The sequence below is a fragment of the Lissotriton helveticus genome, chromosome 3_1 (assembly GCF_964261635.1).
Source record: "Lissotriton helveticus chromosome 3_1, aLisHel1.1, whole genome shotgun sequence".
Classification (NCBI taxonomy): Eukaryota; Metazoa; Chordata; class Amphibia; order Caudata; family Salamandridae; genus Lissotriton; species Lissotriton helveticus.
Window position 1 is genome coordinate 318,396,665 of NC_136061.1, and position 26,941 is coordinate 318,423,605.

Here is a 26,941-nt window from a genome sequence, read left to right on the forward strand (position 1 = left end):
TGGGGAAAGGGGGCCGCTACTGCTCGAACAGCCAGGTCTTGAGTTGTCTCCTGAAGGCGAGGTGGTCCTGAGTCAGTCGAAGGTGGGTGGGGAGGGAGTTCCATGTCTTGGCCGCCAGGTAGGAGAAGGATCTGCCTCCGGCGGTGGCTCTTCGGATGCGTGGTACGGCGGCGAGGGCGAGGCTAGCGGATTGTAGCTGGCGGGTGGGCGTGTGGAAGGTCAGGCGGTCGTTGAGGTACTTGGGGCCCAGGTTGTGGAGAGATTTGTGTGCGTGGGTGAGGAGCCTGAACGTGATCCTCTTGTTGACGGGGAGCCAGTGCAGGTTCCTCAGGTGGCCGGAGATGTGGCTGCGTCGAGGGATGTCCAGGATGAGTCGGGAGGAGGCGTTCTGGATGCGTTGTAGTCTTTTCTGTAGCTTGGCTGTGGTTCCGGCGTAGAGGGTGTTTCCGTAGTCCAGCCGGCTGGTGACGAGGGCCTGGGTGACCGTCTTCCTGGTTTCGATCGGGATCCAACGGAAGATCTTGCGGAGCATCCGGAGGGTGTGAAAGCATGAAGAGGAGACGGCGTTGACTTGTCTGGTCATCGAGAGGGAGGAGTCCAGGATGAAGCCCAGGTTGCGTGCATGGTCTGTCGGCTTGGGGGCGGTGCCCAGGGCTGGGGGCCACCAGGAGATGTCCCAGGCGGTGGGTGATGGCCCAAGGATGAGGACTTCCGTCTCGTCTGAGTTCAGTTTCAAGCGGCTGTTCTTCATCCACTTGGCGACGTCTTTCATTCCTTCGTGGAGGTTGGTTCTGGCGGTGTCGGGGTCTCTGGTGAGGGAGAGGATCAGCTGGGTGTCGTCGGCGTAGGAGATGATGTTGAGGTTGTGTTGGCGTGCGATGGCTGCGAGAGGTCTCATGTAGACGTTGAAGAGGGTGGGGCTGAGTGATGATCCTTGCGGGACGCCGCAGATGACTTCGGTGGCCTCGGAACGAAACGGGGGGAGGCGGACTCTCTGTGTTCTTCCAGCGAGGAACGAGATGATCCACTTCAGTGCCTTCTCTTGGATGCCGGTGTTGCTGAGGCGTTGGATTAGGGTGCGGTGGCAGACAGTGTTGAACGCGGCGGAGAGGTCCAGGAGGATGAGTGCCGCTGTTTCCCCGTTGTCGAGAAGGGGTCGGATGTCGTCGGTGGCTGCGATGAGGGCGGTCTCGGTGCTGTGGTTGGCTCTGAAACCGGACTGCGAGGGGTGAGGGGTCCATTCGTCTCGAGGAAGGCGGCAAGCTGCCTGTTGGCGATCTTCTCGATGACTTTGGCAGGAAAAGGGAGGAGCGAGATGGGGTGGAAGTTCTTGAGGTCGGTGGGGTCCGCTGTTGGTTTCTTCAGTAGGGCGCTGAGCTCGGCATGCTTCCAGCTCTCCGGGAAGGTGGCGGTGTCGAAGGAGGTGTTAATGACGTCTCGGAGTTGGGGTGCGATGGTGGAGTCGGCCTTGTTGAAGACGTGGTGGGGGCAGGGGTCGGTCGGAGATCCGGAGTGGATGGTGTTCATCGTGCGGGCTGTGTCTTCGGTGGTCACTGCGGTCCAGGTGCGGAGGGTGGCAGTGGGGTTCGTTGGTCCGACGGTTGGGTGCGAGGATGGTGTGCCGAAGCTGTTGTGGATGTCGGCAATCTTGCAGTGGAAGAACGAGGCGAGGGAGTCGCAGAGGTCTTGTGAAGGGGTGATGTCGTTGTTGCCGGTGCTGGGGTTGGAGGACTCCTTGACGATGCTGAAGAGTTCCTTGCTGTCGTGGGTGTTGTTGTCCAGTCGATCCTTCAGTGATTTCTTCTTGGTGGTGCAGATGAGCTGGTGGTGCTTGCGGGTCGCGTGTTTGAGGGCGGTCATGGTGTCAGTGGTCCGGTCGAGGAGCCAGGCTTTCTCGAGGGTGCGGCAGGTCTTCTTGGAGTCCTTGAGTTCGTCGGTGAACCAGGGGGCCTTCTTGCTTCTGGGTTTGGTGGGAGGGTTCTTCAGTGGTGCAAGGTCGTCGTTGCAGGCGGTCAGCCACTGCGTGAAGTTGCGGGCTGCTTCGTTGGGGTCCGGTGTGCTGGTGGGTGGGTTCTGGCTGAGGGAGGCGGTGAGTTGGTCGGTTGTGATCTTGCTCCAGCTTCTGTGAGGAACCTGTTGCGGGTGGTGGTGGGTAGTGGTTTTTCTGAAGCTGAAGTGGACGCAGCTGTGGTCTGTCCAGTGAAGTCCGGTGGAGTGGCTGAAGGTGATGTGCTTGCTGGATGAGAAGACGGGGTCAAGCGTGTGGCCGGCGTAGTGGGTGGGGGTGTTGACCAGTTGCTTGAGTCCGAGGTTGGCGAGGTTGTCCAGCAGGGTGACGGTGTTGCGGTCCTTGTTGTTCTCCAGGTGGAAGTTGAGGTCCCCTAGGAGGATGTAGTCGGCGGAGGGGAGGGCGTGTGGGCTGATGAAGTCCTTGATGTCTTCGCTGAATTGTGTGCGTGGTCCCGGGGGTCTGTAGATGAGGGTGCCTCTGAGGGTCGTCTTTGGGTCGGTGTGAATCTGGAAGTGGAGGTGTTCGGCGGCGGTGAAGGTGTCGTCGGCGTCGGTCGTGAAGTGGATGGTGTTCTTGTGGACGATGGCGATGCCTCCTCCGGTCTGGTTGATGCGGTCCTTCCTGATGATCTTGTATTCATCCGGGATGGCGATGGCGATGTCGGGGGCTGAGGAGGCGTTCATCCATGTTGCAGTGAGGAAGGCGACGTCTGGAGATGTTGTGTCGAGCAGGTTCCAGAGTTCGACGGCGTGTCTGTGGATGGAGCGGGTGTTGAGCAGGATGCACTTGAGGTCGCTGCTGGGGTTTGGCTTGGCGGGCGCGGTGCATGTTCGGAGGCAGGTGAACTGGCAGGTTGTGCAGGTGAAGGGTCAGTGGAAGCGTTTCGGGGTGGCACGGCAGCAGGCTGGGTTCCGGCCGGCATTGAGTGCAATGAGGGTGGCGGCGTCGTAGGTCTGTCGGGTCGCCTTGCGTCGGTGGGGGCCAGGGGTCCTGGCACTGGGCGCGGTCCAGGCGCGGACGGGCGCAGACGGGCTTGCCTTTGGCGCGCCTTCAGCGCACAATCGGCGCGTCCGCGCGGTCGCCATTTATGGCAAAGTGGGAGGGAGGAGCAGCTGGGAGCGGGGAGGGCACAAACGGAAAGGGGGCGTGGCCGCTTGGACGGCGGCGGGATGCGGGGCGGGCAGGCACAGGGGAACTGACTAACAATAACAAAGCAGATACAACAGCGTGCAAAGGGGACAACAGTGAACTAAAGTCAAAAGGCAAATCTAAACAAAAAGGAAACAGAATGAAAATTAACACACACGCAAAATACGGCGGAGGGGCAGCGAGGCAGGCACAGCGAGGCTGCGGGCAGCAGCGAGGCGGGGGGGCACACACACAGCTGGTGGCCGTGCGGCGCGGGGGAGTCCTGAGAGCAGGTCACACTCACCTGCGCCGCGCGGTCGCCATTTATGGCCAAGTGGGAGGGAGGGAGGAGCAGCTGGGAGGCGGGAGCGGGGAGGGCACAAATGGGCACAAACAGAGAAGTGCATGTTGCAAACATGTGTACTATATTTGCCTTGTAGAGACCACTTTGTGGACACTTCGTCCCCTTCCCTTTCTCCCACTTTTCAGTTCGGTCTGGTGTATAATATAAAAGGAAACACGTTTCATAAAACTGGACCTGTAATTTAGCATACATCAGAGCATATTTTGCCATTGAGAAGGAAAGATGAACACACTATCGGTAATATCCTACGTGGTTTGCCACTTTCCTGAATATTTCTCCATATCGTCCTTCATTAAATTATTTAAGAAGTAATATATAGTCCCTATACTTGGGGGTGCTCCATTTGTTAATTTTTCCCTGGCCTACGCCCCTTCTTGTGCAAAAAATCGCTAATTTTGAGAAATGTAGAAAACTCTCTATGGGTGAGGTTGAACTCTGTCATAAGTTCATCATAGGAGACAAAGCTTGATGCTGAATAAAAACACCTAATTTTATCAATCCCACCCCTCCTCAAATTAGTCATACATGAGTCGGAGAAAATCGCTGGCAAATTTCCATTACCCTGAAGTGGAGTATAGAAATTAAGCTTACCTAATCCAAATAGATGACGAATAGGAACCCATATTTTGTAAGCGGTCAGCGAGAGTCTTAAATCTGACCCTTTTATAGTACCCTAGCTCTAACTGGTGCCATAGCCTGCACATGACGTACATAACAGGATTAACATACTCTGTATAAAAGTCATGGTCATCTTCATCCTAGGGCGAAATAACTACTTTGCATACTTGCAGGTATTGATTTAGGCTCATTTACATAACCGTACTCACAACACATTGAATGGGTAAGGAACACAAAGGCTATCTTCATGGTATAAAAGAGCCATATCTACAATAGATAGCTTCCATGCTGACACAAGACGCTGGGGTCCCGGCCTGCCAAAGCTATAACACGCAGCGGTCTGACATCGCTTGTTGGGTATCCAACTCGAGACCAAGATGGGGTCCTTCATTCTCTCCCATCAGGTAATGGGATTGGCTCTTTGCTAGGGGATTCTTGGGTTTACACCTACATACATGCTTGGTACACTTAGGTAGGATTGCATCGTAGGGGTACACTTGATAACTGTCATGTATAAATACCTGCATATATTCACTGTTTTAGCACAATGGTATAATTCTACTTTTTATTTACTCTGTTCTACTTGCTCTGTCCAAGGCTAGGCAATCACACATGATCTCACAATTCATTTCTAATTCAGGATTAATCCAGGTGATTATCTATTTAAGTAAGGGGGCCATTCCGATCAAGTCTGACAGAAAACCAATGGCAATTTCTTGGTGGACAATACAGGAGGGTATTTGACTGTGGAAATTATAGCAGGCTTCTCAAAAATCTATTTTCCACTATTTGAAGGTCTTGCACTTCCTTATATCCCCAGATTTCAGAGCTGTAATTTGAAATAGCGATACATTTTGCTCTGTATATGTTTAGCATTGCTTGCACTGGTTTCGCCCCTAACCTACAAGCAAAATGAAAATGAAAATGTAGTTACCTAAGATATTTTGCTTCCTTCACAATAATGCATTTTGGGTTTCCTAGGTTTAGAGCCCATAATCATTGTGTGAGATTTAGAGAAATTTGCATTTAAATCCAGCGATCTCATAAAGTCTGCAAAAAAGCGTATGACACACGGTAGGCCAACCGCTGTACGACTAATAAGGCAGCATTGTCAGCGTATAGGAGCGCTGGTATCAGCCTTCCCCCACACATGGAATATCTTTGCTGGCTCCACTCAAAACTGAATCTAAATTGTTAATATAAAGGGAGAACAATAGGGGGGCTAAAATGCATCCCTGTCTAACTCCTCTGATAATGCGTATGCCCTGCATGTGATTACCCCTTTGGTCAAATCTTACTGTGGCCATAAGGTCCCTGTGCAGATCGGATACAAAAATTAGGATGTTCTTAACCATGCCCAGTTAGAGTAATAAAACCCATAGTTTGGATCTGTTCACTCAGTCAAAGGCCGAGGACAGATCCATAAAGGCCAGGTATAGTGTCCCTTTCTTGGCAATGGTGTATTTCCCTGCTAACAGATGCAGGTGAAGGCACTGGTCCATGTTACTCCTACCTTTCCTGAATCTGTATTTGAGGTTTGAAGGTACATTGCACTCATTAAGCCAGTCTGTCAGTTTGCTAAGGATCACTCTTCCTAACACTTTAACCGCTGAATCGATCAGCAATATTGGCCTATAGCATTGTGTGTCACCTCTCTGCCCTTTTTTAAAAACTAGAACAATAATTGACTTGGACCAGGATCTCGGCAGACCATACCGACGTGCCATATTAAAAACATGTGCTAGTATTTTCGACCATAATATCACGTCCAGCTTAAAAAGGTCAGCTGAAACACCATCTGGTCCAGAAGCTTTGTTGCTTGTCATTTGAGTAATAGCCACAGCTACTTCCTTTTCAGTGAAAGCCGGACTATAAGTCTCGACCGTGGGTGGAATGGAATGGAATGGAATGGAATGGAATTGGATTTATAGAGCGCATGGCTGCCCTTGAGCGTCCCAGGGTGGTGTGCCTGATCCACCTGGTCACCATATATATGTTTAAAATAGTAGAGCCACTGCTCCTCCGGTATGTTAAATTCCACTATATGGCCTTGATTAGCACTAATACACTATCCAATCACAGGAGGTGTTCTTTTTATTCCAATTGAAGATCATCCACATCTGAGACTTGGGTTTCCAGATGATCGAGTCTCGTATTGTGCTTGTTTACCTGCTTTTTGACATTATCAAGGCGGGAAGTGAGCAAGTCTAACTTGGAGTCTATTGTTTTTAGGCCCGCCTTTAGTCCATAAGTATCTCCTGGAGAGCTGTATCCTGCACGCCGGCCTCCTCCATCTGTGTTGAGTCGGCATCTGGATCCGAGGTGTTGTTTACTTGACGACTAGAGAGTCTTTTCTCATAGGTCAATTTTGTGTGCTTCCCATTGTGTTTGCCAATTTTGTGGCGGTTTGTGGGTAAGTAGTCGACGATGGCTTGATAAGTAGGTATAGTTACTATGGCTTGCTAGGCGTCTGCGAGTGAACAGCCAATTTTCTTGCCACAGGACGCTTCCAAGATGTTTAAAAAATGCCACCACGTATGGCCCTGGGCCCGGCCACACGCCAGGCCCAGCCACACCAGAGAGGTACGAGGAGGCCTCAGCTCCAGACAGGCACCCCCAGGAGACCAGCAAGGCCACACTGGCTGTGGGAGATCAAAGTCCAAACACTGTGGTGGTTGTCAGGTTGATCAGGTGCGATGCACCGTGCTGTTACATGCGGTAGAAGAATAGGTGTGTATTGCTCAAGTCTGCACTGTGTTTGCCTGGCCCAACGGTAGAGTAATATGCAAGTCACTGCCTTCTGTGATGCTCCACCGGGGCTAATATCATTTGTTATTGTTCTATCTCTCTATGATGCGGCAGGAGCTCACGTTGTTCATGAGTTGGGAAGGACCAGACACGTGAGTGCCCTTATGACCGATAGGCCTCAAATTCTAAGCTGAGAAATCTGCAGGCCCCCACTCTGTGGCCCAATGTTCAGTGTAGACCCCATGGGCAAACAACTTTGAGGGCCAACCGTCTTGGCCCTCCGCTGCGGTGCTCTTGCACCACTAACCAGGATCCTAGACAGCACCCCACAGAGCCGGCCAGTCACGTCGTTGTCACACACACGACTGGAGGGGACCAGATAAAAGGCGAATTACCACAGCTGGCCCGACAACTCCCAGCCATGAGCATGGACGCCTCCTCCATTGCTCCTTACATTTCGAGCTCCGCCCATGCTGCAGACACCAGCCGCCCCGGCCGGCCCCGCACAGCTGTAGCCCCCTCCTCCTCACCTGCTTCAGTTGGGGGCCTACCCGAAGCCACAACCTGGTAGGACCTCCGTGCAGGTGCTGTCTACCCCTGCCACGGATCTGCAACTTAGCGAGCCCCTACCGGCACAGCCCGCAGGTGAGCAGCTGCAGTCCCAACACTTGCCTCAAGCCTAACACTGAATCCTCCACTCCCACAGACAGGCGGATGGGGCAGCCAACCCAAGACACCGCAAACATGGGCCAGCGGGCTACCCCGTATCACTCTATTTCTGGTACTCTTGTGGGAGCTCCAAAATTGCCAGGATTGTTATATTTCTAACTTGGCCGGAAGAGCCCTCTCACTCAGCGGTCATTTTGCTGCTCAGCAAGACGACCCCACCTCCCCCCACTTATGCTGCTCTAGTTAACAAATCAATCTTTTTTGTTATACCACTTATAGTCACTATTTCCTTAACCCTTTCCATGTTTTCTGCAAAGAAGCCCAATATGGTTGAATTTTTTCATGCCCCCACGGATCCACCGCAACGCTCTGCACCCCCCCGCGTAACTGCTCAGCAAGATTTGTGGATTTACATGGGGTGCAGAGCTGGGCCCTGTGACGACTCAGCAGATCTTGTGAGTGAACAAAAAAATAAATGTTGGGCATTTTGCTGCACAATAAACATGCTTTCACCTCATTAATCAAACAGAAAAATCTTACGCAGTGTAAAATGAATCTCGAAACCTCCTAGTACACGAGTGTGCCTTGAAATGTGAAATCCAAAAAGTAATCTCCAATGTCTTTCGACTAAGGAATGGTTTATTTTGAACCAATCTTCAAAATGTTAAATCAAATGCTGCATGAATTCAAAACAAATCACTGCATTGCTGCAATTCAAGGGAGGTATGTGTTTACACGTCATTCATAACTGCATCCCCTATGCATTTCGAGCGATGCTCTTCATCAGGGGGAATGTCGCATAGCAAGAACAGCGTGCATAGTCGGTCAAACGTGCTCTCCAGTGATCCGCAAAGCGTGGGTGTGTCATGTTTCACCTCATTTATAACATACACAAGGGGTCAGGAAAGCTTTCACTTAGCCCCTTCAATATGGTTGCAAGCAGCTTTTTAGCCCCAGGGACTATTTCCCGTGATATAAAATGGCGACACAACTTTTCTGTCAAGTTGAGGCCACCCAATCAGGACTTTGCTGTGGCATGTGGAACCGTGGACTCACTGTACGTAGATACGTGAAGGGTCTGTGCCTCTAGATATACAAATCTGGTTTTCTTTTAATATCTCTATAACTACTGAACAGATTTAAAACAAATCACAAAAGGGCTGTTTCTGGACCGGGAGCTAGCATTCTGCCAAATTTTATGTAATTCCGTTCAGCGGTTCGAGCTGTAGTTTTGTTTGAAATCTCCATGGGAAACGCACTTTATTTCTTTAATATAAGTATTTCATTGACAAAAGCAATGGTTAAAATGACATTATATGAGCCGCTTGAAGGCGTTAGACACTGTGGGACCTTGTTTGCTGCTGACTGCCTGCCATACCGGCCATACCGGGGAGAAAGAAGACTTGGGGCTTGCTCTTGGCGGTACTCCGGGACTGCGAGGACCAGGCTGCCTAGCGTCCCTAACACCGGACGCACCTGGGCCCTCTTCCCGCCTCCCAGGACTTCAAAGCGCCTTGCAGCCCCCGCTCTGCGGGAGCCGCTTGAAGGCGTTAGACACTGTGGGACCTTGTTTGCTGCTGACTGCCTGCCATACGGGCCATACCGGGGAGAAGGAAGACTTGGGGCTTGCTCTTGGCGGTACTCCGGGACTGCGAGGACCAGGCTGCCTAGCGTCCCTAACACCGGACGCACCTGGGCCCTCTTCCTGCCCCGCCTCCCAGGACTTCAAAGCGCCTCGCGGCCCCCGCTCCGCGGGAGCCGCTTGAAGGCGTTAGACACTGTGGGACCTTGTTTGCTGCTGACTGCCTGTCATACCGGCCATACCGGGGAGAAGGAAGACTTGGGGCTTGCTCTTGGCGGTACTCCGGGACTGCGAGGACCAGGCTGCCTAGCGTCCCTAACACTGGACGCACCTGGGCCCTCTTCCCACCCCGCCTCCCAGGACTTCAAAGCGCCTCGCGGCCCCCGCTCCGCGGGAGCCGCTTGAAGGCATTAGACACTGTGGGACCGTGTTTGCTGCTGACTGCCTGCCATACCGGGGAGAAGGAAGACTTGGGGCTTGCTCTTGGCGGTACTCCGGGACTGCGAGGACCAGGCTGCCTAGCGTCCCTAACACCGGATGCACCTGGGCCCTCTTCCCGCCCCGCCTCCCAGGACTTCAAAGCGCCTCGCAGCCCCCGCTCCGCGGGAGCCGCTTGAAGGCGTTAGACACTGTGGGACCTTGTTTGCTGCTGACTGCCTGCCATACGGGCCATACCGGGGAGAAGGAAGACTTGGGGCTTGCTCTTGGCGGTACACCGGGACTGCGAGGACCAGGCTGCCTAGCGTCCCTAACACCGGACGCACCTGGGCCCTCTTCCCGCCCCGCCTCCCAGGACTTCAAAGCGCCTCGCGGCCCCCGCTCCGCGGGAGCCGCTTGAAGGCGTTAGACACTGTAGGACCTTGTTTGCTGCTGACTGCCTGCCATACCGGCCATACCGGGGAGAAGGAAGACTTGGGGCTTGCTCTTGGCGGTACTCCGGGACTGCGAGGACCAGGCTGCCTAGCGTCCCTAACACCGGACGCACCTGGGCCCTCTTCCCGCCCCGCCTCCCACGACTTCAAAGCGCCTCGCGGCCCCCGCTCCGCGGGAGCCGCTTGAAGGCGTTAGACACTGTGGGACCTTGTTTGCTGCTGACTGCCTGCCATACCGGCCATACCGGGGAGAAGGAAGACTTGGGGCTTGCTCTTGGCGGTACTCCGGGACTGCGAGGACCAGGCTGCCTAGCGTCCCTAACACCGGAGGCACCTGGGCCCTCTTCCCGCCCCGCCTCCCAGGACTTCAAAGCGCCTCGCGGCCCCCGCTCCGCGGGAGCCGCTTGAAGGCGTTAGACACTGTGGGACCTTGTTTGCTGCTGACTGCCTGCCATACCGGCCATACCGGGGAGAAGGAAGGCTTGGGGCTTGCTCTTGGCGGTACTCCGGGACTGCGAGGACCAGGCTGCCTAGCGTCCCTAACACCGGACGCACCTGGGCCCTCTTCCCGCCCCGCCTCCCAGGACTTCAAAGCGCCTCGCGGCCCCCGCTCCGCGGGAGCCGCTTGAAGGTGTTAGACACTGTGGGACCTTGTTTGCTGCTGACTGCCTGCCATACCGGCCATACCGGGGAGAAGGAAGACTTGGGGCTTGCTCTTGGCGGTACTCCGGGACTGCGAGGACCAGGCTGCCTAGCGTCCCTAACACCGGGCACACCTGGGCCCTCTTCCCGCCACGCCTCCCTATTTAGGACTTCCCACAACCGCGCACGTGGGACGCGCGCGGGCGGCCGTCGGGCTAAGCCCGGGACAAGGGCGGGACCGTTTTGTGGCCGTTCGGGGGCCGAAGGAGGCCGGGCTGGGCCAGCCGTCCAACATTTATTTTTCTGTGCAACCATTCTTATTTCAATCCATAAGTAAGTTTGTTGTTTGTGCATATTTAAATTTGATTCCAATACATTGACGCCGCTACATTTAATGGCTGCCATGCATGGAAAAAGAGCGTCACCTGACTCTGGGGGAAACATCAAGGGGACTTTGGACAAGTACTTCAGAAAGCCCGCTGGTGATACAGACAGGGAGTGTGATCTGGCGGAACGAAGGGCAGAGCGCCGACGCTCCATTGAATCCATTAAAAACAGACCCACCAGGGGCGTATCACCAGAGAACAGCCAAGTGCAAGCGGGAGAGGGTTTGCCACAAGCAAATGAAGACTCGCAATTATCGCAGGGATATCCCATGCTCCTGCGAGAAACGATCCCTTCATTATTAGTTATTAGTGGTATAGAAGGAAGTAACACTATGGGTATTAGTGACATTACCACTTCAATTGAAACTATACCTACTAATACACGAATACCACCACCTGGGAAAAAGAAATTTGGGAAACAGGGGGTTGGCAAAATTGTTGGACCCCACCAAATAAGAGACAGAGGAAGGGAGGGGCTCAGCAAAGAGCCAAAATCAGTCACACTGATTTCGGAAAGGGTAGAATAGTTACAGTTGCTCCTGTACCCATAAGTAATGTAATCCTACCCTCTGACCTGGCCCAGGTTGCCCCACATGAAATACCATCCTCCCCAAATATTTCTATAGCGACTGCAGTTGGTCCAAACTTAATACCTAGCAGTATCTCTCCCCCTACTGATAATTTGTCAACACTCTCCCTCGAAAATATTGAACACCTACTTAGGGCATTCACATCCCCCATATTAGAGAGGTTGAAGAGGTTAGAGGATCGATTGGGGGTTATAGAAACGGCGATCACTAATAAAACAGGACAGTTGATAGTACCTGCAAAGCAAGTTTTAACGCCTAAAGCTGTAGTTCCTACACCTACAGTCCTTACACAAAAGGCTTCAAATCCTCCAAGTAATCTTGCGAGCAGTACTGTCCAGGGGTTAATTCCATCTAAGGCAGTTCATCAGCCCACCCAAATTAGCAAGAAGGACACCAATAAAGGGGTCAGCACAGTGGTTGCTAGAAATAATCAGGAGGTAGGGGGGAGAGTATACCCAGGTAAAGTAGGAAACCAGAGGGTCCGCCATGTTGAACTACCACCAGAGGCAGTCCCCTACGTGGTGGTACTTACGGGGGTCCCCAGGTTGGCAGACAATAAGAGGGAAGGGTTCAGCCAATTAAAAAATAAAACCATACATTGGCTCGGGCAACATAGACCGCTCCCATGTTTCATCAACAATGAGATTATTCATGTAAGGCGACGCCCCTGGTTGGGGAGTAGAGTAAAGGATATAGAGGGGGATCTAATAATTATAAATTTCAGAGATCCAGGGGCAGTGACACACATCCTTAATTGGATGCCAAGGACCACTGGTTCACTTATTGTCCCCTGTGATTTAACCTACTTCTATCCTAGATCCCAGGTGTCTGCAATAACATCCGTTGGGGTACCTTTTGGCCCTTTTAATAACCCTCCCGGAATGCTTAATAATCAATATATGTGGCAGGATCAAAACCCCAAAATGTCAAAAATTACATCTGGATGGAATATTGTACCACATAGGGAGAATAGGAATAACTTTAGAGTCATGGACCAATCACAAAGTGTAGGTGGAATGAATCACTTGTTGCCTTTCACCCCTTTTGAAACTTCGAACAGGTTCGAAGCGTTCTCTGGGCTAGATGATTGTGAATGACGGTCGGGGCCCCCTGTTAATAGGTCTGAATCGAGGCGAGTGTCTAGTACCAGACCGATCTCCCCAATTGCCTCTATTTCCGGGCCTATGCAGGAGAATGACACAGCCTTATGTAAATTCCTTAGTTGGAATATAGCTGGCCTAAGAGCCAAAAAGGATGATCCGTTATGGATTAATTTTATCACCTCCTTTGAAGTCATAGCTTTACAAGAATCCTGGGAAACCTCATGTGATGTTTGGCTGGATGGTTTCGTTACCTTCTTTGTTCCAGCGATACCCAGCCAAGCTGGGAGAGCTAAAGGGGGCTTAATTTTTCTTTTTTCCCTCATTCTTGCGGGGTCTTTTAAACAGTTAGACTCAGGTTCCCCTAATCTTTTGATTGTAGAATGGATCGTTTCTCCGATCCATTGAATTTTATTACTTAATTTTTATAATTCCTGGGAGAGGGCAATGGATACTGATCACATTGCACACCTAGAGACATTTTTATATAATTTCAGTCTCAATAAGCACACTGTATTTGAGCTCATCGTGTTAGGTGATTTTAACACTCATTTATGCAATCTTCCCTGTCAGTTGGGCGAACATTTGGGACCAGCTGGAACATTTATACCCCATTTTGAACACACAAAAACTGGTGAGGCCTTGGAAGTTTTAATGGCCAGTTCTAACCTTTACGAACCCCTAAACACAGATGGGAGGGAAAGAGTCCCTACATATAAAGGATCTCCGCAAGGGTCTATAATCGACTATACATTTGCCACGCCGGTGATACAATCAAAGGTACTAACCTATAGAACAATTCAGTCACCGTATAGTGACCATAACCCTGTGGTAATGGAGACGAGTTGGGGGGACCTAAAACGAGTGGGGCCGGGCCACCAACAGGAGCAGGTAATACCTGTGCCCTCTGACCAAGGGAGAAGGCTCAAATGGGGCAAGGTGATTCCAGATGATTTTATGGCAATTTTATTGCCTAAAATTGAGGGAGAAATAGAGTTATGTTTGGATCAAGAAGCCTCTAACAGCTTAATTGTTCGAGCTTTTGAATCCATATGTGCCCAAGTTATGAAGGATCTGACTGTTATGCCCACCAAGAAAATTCCTAGTATGTCAAAATGGTTTGATGTTGATTGTTCACGGATACATACCCGTTTAATGCATGCACTAAAAGCCATACCAAGGGATAGGCTGCTTATTGCCAGCTTGAGGAGGGAATACAAAAAGACATTAAAGGGGAGAAAAGATGAAATCAAAAGCGAAGCGTGGGATAGACTTCTTTCTGTTGATGTCTTGCGTGATAGCAAAAAATTCTGGGAAATCATTAATCATCCTTTTTTTGCAGATGAATTAAATGTAGCCACCGACTGTGTTATCCCGGACGAGAAGTGGGTGGATCACTTTAAAGATGTCTACGGCGAGAAGAATGGTATAGCCCAGCCCCGCCAATTGATAGCACAGGCCTCCCCCCGATAGTCTTTTTAGAGGAGGAAGTTTTAAAGGCTATCTTGGAGACCTAAAAAAATAAGGTCCCGGGGGCTGATGGTGTACCTGCAGACCTTTACAGATACTCCCCGAAAACTTGGTCTCAGATATTAACTAAAGTCTTTAGGGCAGCAAATGATAAGGTGTTTCCAAATACCTGGGCAATCTCCATCATAGTGCCAATTTTTAAAAAAGGAAAACGCGATGACCCGGGGTGTTACAGACCCATTTCCCTTCTTGATTCGGCCATTAAGATCCTGGGCAGAGTTTTATTGGCTAAACTTAGGGAAAATTTGGAGGCCTGCGGAGGGCTATCAAACATACACTATGGGTTTAGGGAGAAACGAGGCACCCTGGACCAATGCTTGAATCTGCACCTTCTAATTGCCAAATATGTGGTGGCCGGGGAGGGTTCCCTTTACTTGGCCTTTATGGACCTCTCCTCGGCCTTCGATTTGGTAAATAGGTCCAAATTATGGTCAACCCTTCTTGAGATGGGGATAGACTCTTCCCTGGTTGCTTTTATAGCTTCTTTACACCAGGAGCTATTCGCCAAAGTAAGGGTCACAAATGAGGGGAGATGTACGGGGACTTTCAGGTCAGAGAAAGGGGTCCGCCAAGGGTGTATCCTGGCCCCCCTTCTGTTCACCATTTACATAAATGGGTTGGAAAAACAGCTGGAGGAAGGGGGTGCAGATGTGCCGCGTGTGGGAGGTCAGCCGATCCCGGCCCTCCTATACGCAGATGATGCGGTACTGATTGCCCGTACAGGCATCGGTCTGCAGACACTATTGGATTGTTTCGGCTCCTTTATGGAAAAACTTGACCTGAAAGTAAACGCGAAAAAATCCCATACTATGATAGTGGGCAAGCAGAGAGGGAAATTATGATCTAAAACCTTCAAATGTAAGGGGGAGGTGGTTTCCAGGGTCCCGGTTTTTCCCTATTTGGGGGTCCTTTTTGATGAAAGGGGGTCTTGGGCCCCACAGTTAAAGGCAAAGAGCTTAGCCTTGGCTCGTTCAACAACTGCCTTGTTGGGTTTTACCAAAAGGTTGGGGGCCAGACCAATGGAAGCACTTTTGAAGGTTTATAACACCAAGTGCATTCCCATTGCCACCTATGGGGCTGCCCTGTGGGGTTATGTTACTCAAGAAAAAATCCAAAGGGTAGAAAATAGGTTAATTAGAACATTGCTTTCAGTGCCAAAATCGACCCCTACATTCTCTATTCACGAGGAAGTAGGTCTGGGTTACATTACAGACAAGCTGAACCTGGCACCTCTTTTACTTTGGGCAAGGACATGGCTGAAACCAGAATTAACCTTAAACCATCTTATTCTGGAGGACGTCATGTCTTTGGACCATGCCATGAAAATACCTTGGTTGAAGTTTTTAAAAAATACATTTTCAGCTTTGGGTAGAGTGAAACTTTTCTTATCTCCTCGCAACATTAAGAGAGAGGACGTAAAGTGGATTAAAGTCCATTTTACAGACAGGGTCCGCCTTAGTAGAGAGGGGAGGGAAATGATGAAACCATCCATAAGAGCTCATGCTATGTTAACCACTACCCCAACCCTGGAACCATACTTGAACTTTGTTACAAGACCCCTTCACAGATTTTTATTAACAAGATTCAGGTTCAATTTGATCCAATTTTCTCTAGGTTATTACCCCTCATGGAATCATTCGAAAGATGCACCCCCTTGTGACTGTGATAATTTCTCTGAGCAGGATACCATGCATTTTATGATGTTTTGTGGGTTTTATACTGCTGCTAGGAAAAAACATCTATTACTTGTGCTGAGGGAGGCGGGTTTTATTCAAGTTAGACCTGCTTTAATTTACCTCCAGATGTTGGGCAATATTTACATTACTTTTAGTGTGGCCAGTTTCTTAGCAGAAGCTTTAGTATTAGACACAATGTAGTTTAGTAAATTTCGGGTTTATCCCGCTGTTGTATTATTTATGAAATGTGATTTTAATGCATATGTATTGTATGTGCTTTTTATGGTTTCTTTGAAAATCGAATAAAGCGTGCTTTGACTGACTGACTGACATTATAATTAGGTAAACATGCCAGAATAAACAACATAGTTTTAATAGTAGATGTAGCTGCATGTCCTGGGCTGGGTCATGGGGACCAGAGGCAATAAATGTGAGGTGGAGGATGGGGTCCCCAGAGTCATTGCATGGCTCAGGGAAGGGGGCGCACACACCCTCCCCCAACTTTAAAATGTATATATATTTTTTTATTAAAATAGATTACCCAATGGGGAGTTTAATGATACTGAGAAAAAAACATTCTGCTGGTCTTGCAGGAATGCAAAACATTTTTAAAAATCATTTTCACCATTGTAGGGTGGGGGTATCTCGCTAACCTGTCCCTTTGTGTCATTAAAAAAAAACCATTTTCAGGACAGGAGACTAAGTCCCCAAAGTCCTGTTCATGTTGCAGCCAGCCAGTCAGAGCATCCACTCAAAAAAATACCCCTCAGCAAATGAGTAGGCTTGAAATTTTGAATTTCAGTTGAACTCCCAATACATCTATGAATTATGAACCTTAATTACTCCAAAACTACTAACCGGACTTACATCATATCACAAAAAGTAAGCTTTCTGGGTAAAGATCTTGCTGTATTCCCAATGTGATGATTCAGCTATGTTGGCTGTAGCGCTGTCTAAATTTCCCTATGGAAATTACATGGGGAAAAACATTTTGGGATTCCGACTGCCCCTTCCTCTTTTTCTCGGCACCTTCTTCACAGATCTCCCCAAACTTGAAAGAAAACAAAGGTTAAAGTGATGTTATAATTGGCTGAAAATATCAGTTGAAAAACATTTTTTATTTTACAGTAGATATACCGGGGTTTGGGGTTCCCGGGACATGAAACGTGAGTTGAGCCCCAGAGAGTTGTGGTTTGCCCAGCGTCACTGTGTATTATATAAATATATATCTGTGACTGAGTTAGTCACACTATTGACGGAGCAATATAGGATTTGTAATGGCGAGGCAGCCACCTGCTTTTTAAAGCTGCATGCCAAAGTTTCATTAGCTGTGTAATCTGCCATTTTTTCCTCAATTGATCCTTCACATTGTGAAATATTGTTTGTTTTTCAGGCTAAGGCCAGAGCTTTTCTAAAGCTGAAGATAGCAAAGGACTTAAACAACAGGCCTGCTATATATCAGAACACAGTTCCAACCGGTATGTAACACATGCATTACAAGACCTTACAGAACCATCTGTAAATTGTGATACCTTTAATCAAGTGTCTGCCAGAAAAGCTTTCCTGTAAACTGTATTTCTCGTCTTGATCCCTTTAGTTCCTTCTTATGTTCCAGCACTGAAATCCACCTTTATTGATAATATTTACTGCTTCTATCCTTTCATCTCTTCACCTCCAACATGCAAATATTGTCACTCCCCTCTAGGGATTTGCTCTACCCCAAAAATAGATTCCTCACCTTCTGAATATCCACAAGTACTAGACTGGATCCAGAAACTTTCAACATAGCTCTTCTCCACTGGCAGGTGGCACTGGCTTCATCATGGTACTGCAAGAGGCACGGGTGCAATGTCACCAGAGCCATAAAATGCCATCTCAGCCCACCAACAGCAGTAGCTTTGCTATTTTTTCTAGCCCCTTTGAGGCATAGCCTAAATCGACATGGATGTACAGTGCCACAAACTAAGTTTTAAGCTTGTTAATATCAGTGGCCTATGACCATCCTTGAGAACTGGGAGATGGGCTGGAGCAGTGAGGAATCTGCAGGTAGCAAAGTATTCACCAGAAATAGTGAAATAACTTTTACTTCTGAAGGACACTACTACCTGCAGATTCCTTGGCTTCTGAATACATACCACAGCTGTTCCTCCTTCTAGGTGATGGGTCCGAAGGAGTGGCCGGACAAGGAAATCCTGTAACAGAATGAGTCCAAGTAGTGTTTTGCTGACTTGTTAAGATATAATAAAAAAGGTGGGTTTGGGGAACCCAATAAACCCTGGGATGCTTGGGTAATTAGTGTATCAACAGGTAAGAGTGCCTACAATGGATTCTTTCTTCTGCTTATTCTCATGGTTATTTTTAGAAATCATCTGCAGTAAACTCTGAGCAGTAGCTTATATTGAATTATTTCGAGAAATTACTAATTTTAACATAAACAGAGCTATGAAGAACTGTTAAGGAACAAAACACAGACCGGTGTATACTTCTTTAAACACAAATTTATGTTGAAAAAATATTTGAGAGGGTACACAAAATACTGCACATATAAACACACAGGGCCCGATTCACAGAACGAACTTAAGACAAAATCCTAAACTTACTACCATTTTCGTATTCACAGAAGGCACTTACTCATTTTGGTATTCACAGAAGACACTTACTCATTTTGGTATTCACAGACGTTAGGAGTCCTAACTTTAGGACTCCTAAATGCCATCTGTGAATACCAAAAGACCTAAAGTTAGGATTTTTCTCAGTTTAGGAGCAGTAAAGTTAGGACTCCTAACTTTAGGACTCCTAAATGCCTTCTGTGAATACCGAAAGTCTTAAAATTAGGAATTTTCTCAGTTTAGTAGTAGTAAAGTTGAGAAAAATCCTAATTTTAAGACTTTCGGTATTCACAGAAGGCGTTTAGGAGTTCTAAAGTAAGGACTCCTAACTTTACAACTACTAAACTGAGAAAAACCCTAATTTTAAGACTTTCGGTATTCACAGAAGGCATTTAGGAGTCCGAAAGTTAGTAGTCCTAACTTTACTACTACTAAATTGAGAAACATCTTAATTTTAAGACTTTCGGTATTTACAGCAGGCATTTAGGTGTTCTAAAGTAAGGAGTCCTAACTTTACTACTACTAAACTGAGAAAAACCCTAATTTTAAGACTTTCGGTATTCACAGAAGGCATTTAGGAGTCCGAAAGTTAGTAGTCCTAACTTTACTACTACTAAATTGAGGAAAATCTTAATTTTAAGACTTTCGGTATTCACAGCAGGCATTTAGGTGTTCTAAAGTAAGGAGTCCTAACTTTACTACTACTAAACTGAGAAAAACCCTAATTTTAAGACTTTCGGTATTCACAGAAGGCATTTAGGAGTCCAAAAGTAAGGAGTCCTAACTTTACTACTACTAAATTGAGAAAAATCCTAATTTTAAGACTTTCGGCATTCACAGAAGGCATTTAGGAGTCCTAAAGTTAGGAGTCCTAACTTTACTACTACTAAATTGAGAAAAATCCTAACTTTAAGACTTTCGGCATTCACAGAAGGCATTTAAGAGTCCTAAAGTTAGGACTCCTAACTTCTGTGAATACCAAAATGAGTAAGTGCCTTCTGTGAATACCAAAATGAGTAAGTGCCTTCTGTGAATACCGAAATGGTAGTAAGTTTAGGATTTTGTCTTAAGTTAGTTCTGTGAATCGGGCCCAATGTGACCGAGATTTATACGTTTTTTGTTACCGCTCTTATCTCATTGTCACTTTTGTGGTCACCCATTCCATACACTGTGTACATAAGGAAATTGTAACTAATAATACAGAAAACAATTCTTCTATTGAAAAGTCACTAAGAAAATTGGTGCAGTTGTCAAATTTTCGGTCTATGTGAAGCCATCTGCTAGACCATCTCAGGGCAGTAGTTTCATATGTTGAATGACCCCTATATAGACAAAATTATCAAATAAGTCGCACAACAATTAAAGATATAGACCTGTTTGTGTTTTGTTCCTTTACAGTCCTTCATAGATCTCTTTATGTTAACATAAGTAATACATTTTTCGAAATAATTCAATGTAAGCTAAGGCCCAGAGCTTTTTGCAGATGATTTCTAAAAAAAACATGAGAATAAGCAGAAGAAAGAATGAATTGTGAAGAGAAGGCCATGTTGACATGTCACAGATCTTAGCCACTAAGTTGAAAACCTAGCTTGGGTGCAATGTGCACAGACTTCTTAGGGTGGTTCATAATACATTTCAATGTACAAGATCCACCATGATAAGGTTTTATTCTGGACCACCTTGCTTTGTCTCCTACCTGCATATCTAAAAAAGAGAGCTGGTCGTCCGACCTAATCTTCATTTGCTCAATGTAATAACTGTCTGTTCTACGAGGATCCAGCCGATGTAGTCTCCCCTCAGTGGAATAGAGCAGAGGGAAAAAAGGATTATGTATTGACCCAGTTGGAAAGGGAGAATACAAAAAAGTGGTGGAAAGAATGCTAATATTAATAATCTCAGCCACTGGTAAATACTCGGGGTACATCTCAGTCCATCATTTTTTTACCCACCAAGCGACCTCAGATTAGACAGAAATATGCAAAGCAGCCTTGGTCCTGCTCCAATAGGAACAGTCCAGCCCAAACTACCAAGCCATATACTCTCTGAACTGGAAGGTAAGCAACTTAAGATCAGTTTCAGCCTATTGGGGTATTTTCAGTCGGCTGCAGCTGGGTACCAGTGGCACAATGAGCACGCATCCCACATCCGAGCATAACCACCGCACTTAAGATGCTATTATTAAGAACACAAAAAAAGTGATGGTTGGGGTGTTTAAGTTAATGTTAGCCACTGGTAAATACTTGGGCCGCATCCCAGTTGATGGTGAGGGTTATCCACCCAATATAGGAAATCCATTGTAATATTCAAGACTAATTTGTCTGGATAGAAGCATGTGATGGGAGGGTGTACACACAGCCATTCCAAGTCCATGCTGCATCTCGCTGAAGCAATGGCCACAGCAAAAGCGGCCATAAAAGCTAAAAACTTTTATTGTCAACTGTACAGGGATACAAACTGAGTCCCCAGAAGAAAAGTCCAAACTAAGTGCAGATCCCATTGGGGCCTCGCAAAAGATATTAATGAAACATTTATACAAGTCCCTTTGAAAGTCTGATGACAGTCAGATATTTAAAATAACAGAGCTTGGTTAGGAAGGCAGATAATCGCGGAAAAAGCAGCAATTTTGCCTTTGGCTGTGCCCACCGTACAATCCCATTGGGCTAGTGCAAGAGAGAAGCAAAGCATATCTGATAGAGGCACCTTCAGCAGTTCTGCATCATGCTCTGCACACCATGCAACAAAGTGATTCCACCTAACCGAATAGGCAGGTTTGGGGTAGGATCAACAAGGTGATAAAATAACAACATTCACCTCTGATGGACGAAGGAAGGAGCTCAGGTGTCCCTGCTCAATCACCATGAATGAAGGTGGGTGCTCTTGAGGTTGGGGTGCAGAACCTGCCTCTTGACTGAGAGAGGAAGTCCACTCTGACAGGCAGTTGGAGCAGTCTGCACAGAGAGAATCTCAAGAGGTCTTTATACCACACCCTTCTTGACCAGTCTGTGGCCATTGGAACAGCTTGGCCTGGTCCTAGCGCAGCATCCCCAAGAGTCACGGAATCAAAGCTATGCGGTCTAAAGGCCTGAAGTTTAACCCCTTCGATGCTGGCCTGTTTCCGCTGCTGTGCGGTAAGCAAACGAACAGGGCGGGCCGTGATGAACCCCAGCCGTCATCCGCACACGAGCACCGTGGATCGTGACGGCTGGGGTTCGTCACCAGCATGCAAGGGGTTAAAGCTAAACCTCAGCAGAAGCACATCCCCTTAAACTCTCTGTAACAGATACTGGAGGTTACAGAACTGTGGATAATACACATCATTGCGTGTGGCGAAGTGCTACACTGAAGGGGTACCCCAGTTTCTAAGAGATTGTGGACCCCCTGCAGGTGAGCATGCCACTCGCATGTAACAAGATTATGCCAACTCAAGCCCTCGTCTCTAGTGTTCAGAAAGCCTGCCAAATGGTTGGAAAGGAGTCATGTTCCATGTGAATGTGCCCAAGGCTAAAACCTCAGAGCGTCTCAGCAGAGAATAGGAGATACCACACCAGCCTGTAGACATACTGCATCACAGCGATATTGTCTGGACAGACCAGCCACGAAGGGGCTCAGGAAGGCTTTCAGGGCCATGTGAATTGCATGTAGTTCGAGCAGGTTGATGTGTATGACTTTATTCTCTGGAGACCAAAAGACCTGATCTCCTTTACCTTCAGAGGAGCACTGCACCCGAAGGAGGATGCATCTGTAACTACTGTAGCCACTGCAAGAAGTGGAGGGTAGCAGAACGACATCCCTTATGTAAGGTGCTCCTGCACCAGCCACCACCGGAAGTCTGCTTTAGTGTCCTGGGAGATCCTGATTGTGTCCAACTGCTCTCCACTATTCTGGAGCCTATGTTGATAAAGGCACCACTGGAGAACCCCCATCAACCAGCGTGTATAAGTGACTAATAGAAAGTAGTAAACCAGCAGACTGAGGAGGCGAAGACCTACTGGAATTGGAACATGAGCTCCACTCTAAAATTCATATCATATGCAGAATATTCTGTCTCCTCTGACAAGGAGAGAAAGATCCCAAAGTTGCATCCATTATTGCCCCTATGAACAGGCGGTGCTGAGAGGGCTATAAGTGAGACATGAACCAGTTGGTGGAACAATCCAAGTTGAGCGAGAGGGATGCTGTTGCTTGTAGGTGGCCTGACGCCAGCTACAGTGAGCCCTTCTTGATCAGGCAGTCATTCAGGTATGGAAACACTTAAATCCCTGACTGCCACAGATGTACCACAAATAGCCCCATCGCCTTCCTGGGGACTTGTAGTGCTAATGTCTTTCTAAATGGGAGGACTGCTTACTTGTATTGGGTAGAACCTACCATGAACAGCAAGTATCTACTATGTGACTATAGGATCAGTAGGTCGAAATATACATCCTGCAACTTGATGGATACCATTCAGTCTTCTGTTTCCAGCACCTGAGCCAGTGACAGCATTTTGAACTTTTCCTTGTGAAGGTAGAAGTCCAGGAGCCTAAGGATGAAGACCACCACTCTTCTTGGGACCCACAAAGTACTTAGAGTAGCACCATGGCTCAGTGTCTTGCTCTAGGGGCATCTACACTGCTCCTTTCTGTAACAGGGCTGCCACTTCCTGCTGCAAAATTCTAAGGTGAACCTTGTGTGACTGTTGGGACTGAAGGGAAGAAATTTGGGCATATGTCTCGGGAAGGGAAGAGCATACCATCTTTCATTATATGTAAGACCCAATGGTCTAATGTTATGGCCTTCAAGGCCTGGAGAACAGTTTTCACGCTCCCTCCAACTGACTGCAGATGACCTTATAAGGGGTAAAGGGGCTCTCCAGGCCAACTTGGTCTCCAAACAGGCAAGCCCCATCAAATCGCATGTCTATGGGACTCACCTGCACATCAGGTGGACTTTAGCTATGTGTGCCTCAAATGGATTCACTGTGTCCAGGCTTAACTTGATAACCTTCACCGAGGCATCCTGCCCATCCCTTACCATCTCAGCAAAATGGCCTTTCAGGTCATCTGGTAAACTCAGCAGCACTATACATGCCACAGTCCACAAACCGTGGTTAAACGGGGTGAGCAGATACATGGACCTTAAGGCCAATCTACTGGAAATGAAAAAAATGTTCCCAATAACCTACAATTTTTTGAAAACACACCTGGGTTTCGCTTGATGCAGAGTGAGGTCTGCACTCCAAGCTTTTTGCTGAGGAATGTGCTGAGAGGAAAACAGGATCCCATAGAGCTGCCCTATTCTGCCTATCAATGAATTGGTCGATGGGTGGAGCTGCAGTAGGCTTGTGCCAGGCCACATTAGTGGGATCAAGTGAGGCCTTGTTTAATTGCAGCATCAATTCCACCAAAGCTAGATGTAGGTGTAGTCAGTATGTTAAACCAGGCCTCCAATGTTGGTACAGGCAGTAACAATACTTCCACTGCCTTCCTTCTGACACCATGAAAGGAAGTCACCTCTGGTTGAGCTGGGCCTGCAGGACAGTCCAGCTCTGTGTTACGGGATGTGTACAGCCCACTATCATTCTGCAATGCTAGGAAACCCCCCAAGTGTCTGACGATAGGGGGGAAACAAATTGGCGGCCTCACTGTCTTTGTCAGCATCATGAGGTACCCATTCAGGCATCAGGATGTGATGTGAATCAGATCCAAATATGTCATTTAAAGTCTGCCAATAGGCTTGGTATGGTGTGGGCATATGTTGTGATAACTCTCTGTACCTGGTTTCATTAATCAGTCGTTGAGCCTCTCTCCTGGCTTGTCAATGCCTTTGCCCGTGGAGGCATTGCGGGAGGTAGTGTCTGTACTGCGCCTTGGGAGGAGCTAGTGGTGAGGGTCTTATTACCAGAATTGCTCCAGCCAGCTTAAAAGGTGTGCATGAGAGCTTCCTCCTTATTTGAATGGTGTTGACTCTATTGGAAATCCAAACGGTGCCCCAGGAAGTTCCATAGGGTCTGGAAACACACTAGTGTGGACCACCTTTTGCCTGAACAATGCCATCATGGAGCAGAGGAACAGTGCTGGGTCAGCTCTAGGTGTCGGGAAGTCTGGATACATTTGCATAGGTGCTGGGCGCTTAGGTCAGCAATGAGGCCAGCACTGACCCTCAAGCCAAAGGGACTCCTCGGGTAGAGTGGTATCGACAAGTATGGATCAAAGGAGGACTGCACTCGAGGTGGAGAGTGCTGAGGTGACCTACCTTGGGATCTCGAGGGGTGTGGTGTTGTCATTCCTTCTCCTCCGAGGAGGGGGGTGAAGAACGAGACTGTGACCGGCATTGAGCCTGAAGCGTGTTGCATGTGCGGCGGGTTAATGGCCTTGGTTTTCACGAGGCCGCATTTGCCGCATGACTTTGAGTCATTCTTAGACCTCAGGCACCACAGACAGACCGGTACATCTGTCAATTACAGGAGGGGCAAGCTTTGAAGCCATATTATTTTGGGGGAGACATCCCTAGCACTGCACTGTTTTTTGAAGAAAAAAGTAGAGAAAATGTGAAGAAACCCCAGAGAGCAGCTCTGTCTGCGTTAAAGAATGCGCAAAAAAGGGAACTGACGTTGGCGTGCCAGTTTTGTAAAGCGCCCTGATATCTTTCTGGATCTTGTTCGCGCTATATAAAAAGTTATAAATAAATAAATAAATGGTGGTGCCAAGATGGAGTAAGTGCCTCATCCTGGCATTGGAGAGCTATGACTGTTTTTTTTTTATCTAATGCCTAGAGAAAGTGAGTAGGTGTGGCATCCACACAGTAGAGGTAGAGGTATCCATCCAAACATTCTTTATTCCCCACCCCGTTTCATTTTCCCTGTCTACTCACGCAGAACCGCACTAGCCACGTCCTGCTCTCCACTGTACAGCTCTTCTCCCCGTCTAACTCTCTTCCTTTCACGAGTTCTTGTTCATATACTTGTATCCTTTCAAACTTGCACTTTCGATGAATTTAGTAACGTCCGTTTGCTTTGCAGTGGAACCAGAAGAACATGGCGACATGGCACTGGCTGAACGTACTAGCTGCGAGAAGCAAGAGGACGGGCTTGTGGGACAGGGAGAGCCTGCCCAGAGCCCTGAAGCATCCCCTGTCAAAGCTCTGTCCGTGATGGAGCTGGTCCTTAGGCGCGGACTTGCCGTATTAGCTGCTGTCTTCATTTTAATAATTGGGATTGTAGTTAGGTTTGCAACGCGCCCGGACGTCAAGGATGCTGAAAGTAATGGCTAACAATGGGGATGTGTGTAAGTAAGAACTCTGATGAATGCAGTAGTTGCCCTTCCTGCTGTCACGGGCTCACTGCTCCTGCACCCCTATGAATGGGTAATGGATCAAGCCATAGGGGCACACTCCAACTAGGAAGTGGAAATGACGGCAAAGACTGGTGACACCAATTAACGCATGCTAACGAGGATGCGGTCGGAAAAGAATTACCTGCTAGTCACTAAATCTGGAAAACGGGATTAATGCTCAAACCTAGAGCAAGTTTAACTTTATCCACAGCCAATCTGGTGACTTTGAGCCACATATATATCTCGACTACGGGAATGCAATTAATGTTTGTTAAAATGGCGCGGAACGCAACAGGATGTTTTGATGAAATTGACGTGCAAGAGCATGCGATGGCTATTCTCTCTGAACCTTGAATCCAGATGCTGTAGCCTTTTAGACGTGATTCTTGGAATATGTAATGTGTTATGATCACCGGCTTTAGGTACCTATATATCAAATGTGCTTTAAGTCGTTAGTCCTTGTCCTACGTAGGCCCACGATGCCAGTCAGTGATCATTCCCATTATCCTGATGCTAGCAAGTGGAATAAATCACTGCCACCACAAAACAACTAGTTTGTCAGTGACCCCCTGAAGTCTGAAAAAACAAACAATTCTTGTCGCATCCTGATTTCATACTTTTTGTTTTCACCTCAATCAACCACATGTATTTTATTTTATTAAATATATATTCAATGCATAAATTGTGCCTGGGACAGTTATGGAGCATCATGCAAAAACTACAGTACTATACATATTGTATGAATAAATGATAGAATGGACAGAGAAGAGGAGGTCTTTGTCATAGTATTGCTTAAACCGTTATATTAAGTTTCTTTTAAATTAGTAACAAGGATTGAGCCAACACAGTGCATCAGGTCGATTTACAGAACCATGAGCTGCCATTGAGTAGAGCTGAATACTGGTCCTAGAGCTGCCATGGAAATCTACAAATAAGCAACAGATGTGCCACAAACGCTCTCAGAAATACGCTTGCTAACATATAAATACGTCCCTGGGCCTCTGTAGAGTTGTAGGTACTCCAGCCATGTTTAAATACAATCTGAAAGTAAGTCTTTCGTGTTCACACTACACTAAGAGCCATATTTACGAAAGGATTGCCTT

General features: G+C 47.9%; 1 protein-coding gene across 1 annotated transcript in view; it reads left to right on the top strand.

Moving 5' to 3' along the window:
• SLC47A1 (solute carrier family 47 member 1) overlaps positions 1–26,600 on the top strand; it is a 945,948-nt gene extending 919,348 nt beyond the window's left edge. The window contains exons 16-17 of the mRNA XM_078683588.1: positions 17,310–17,394; positions 25,526–26,600. Coding sequence (XP_078539714.1) covers positions 17,310–17,394; positions 25,526–25,776 — 336 coding nt within the window. The 3' untranslated portion in view covers positions 25,777–26,600. The remainder of the gene's footprint in view (positions 1–17,309; positions 17,395–25,525) is intronic.
• Positions 26,601–26,941: the final 341 nt, after the last annotated feature.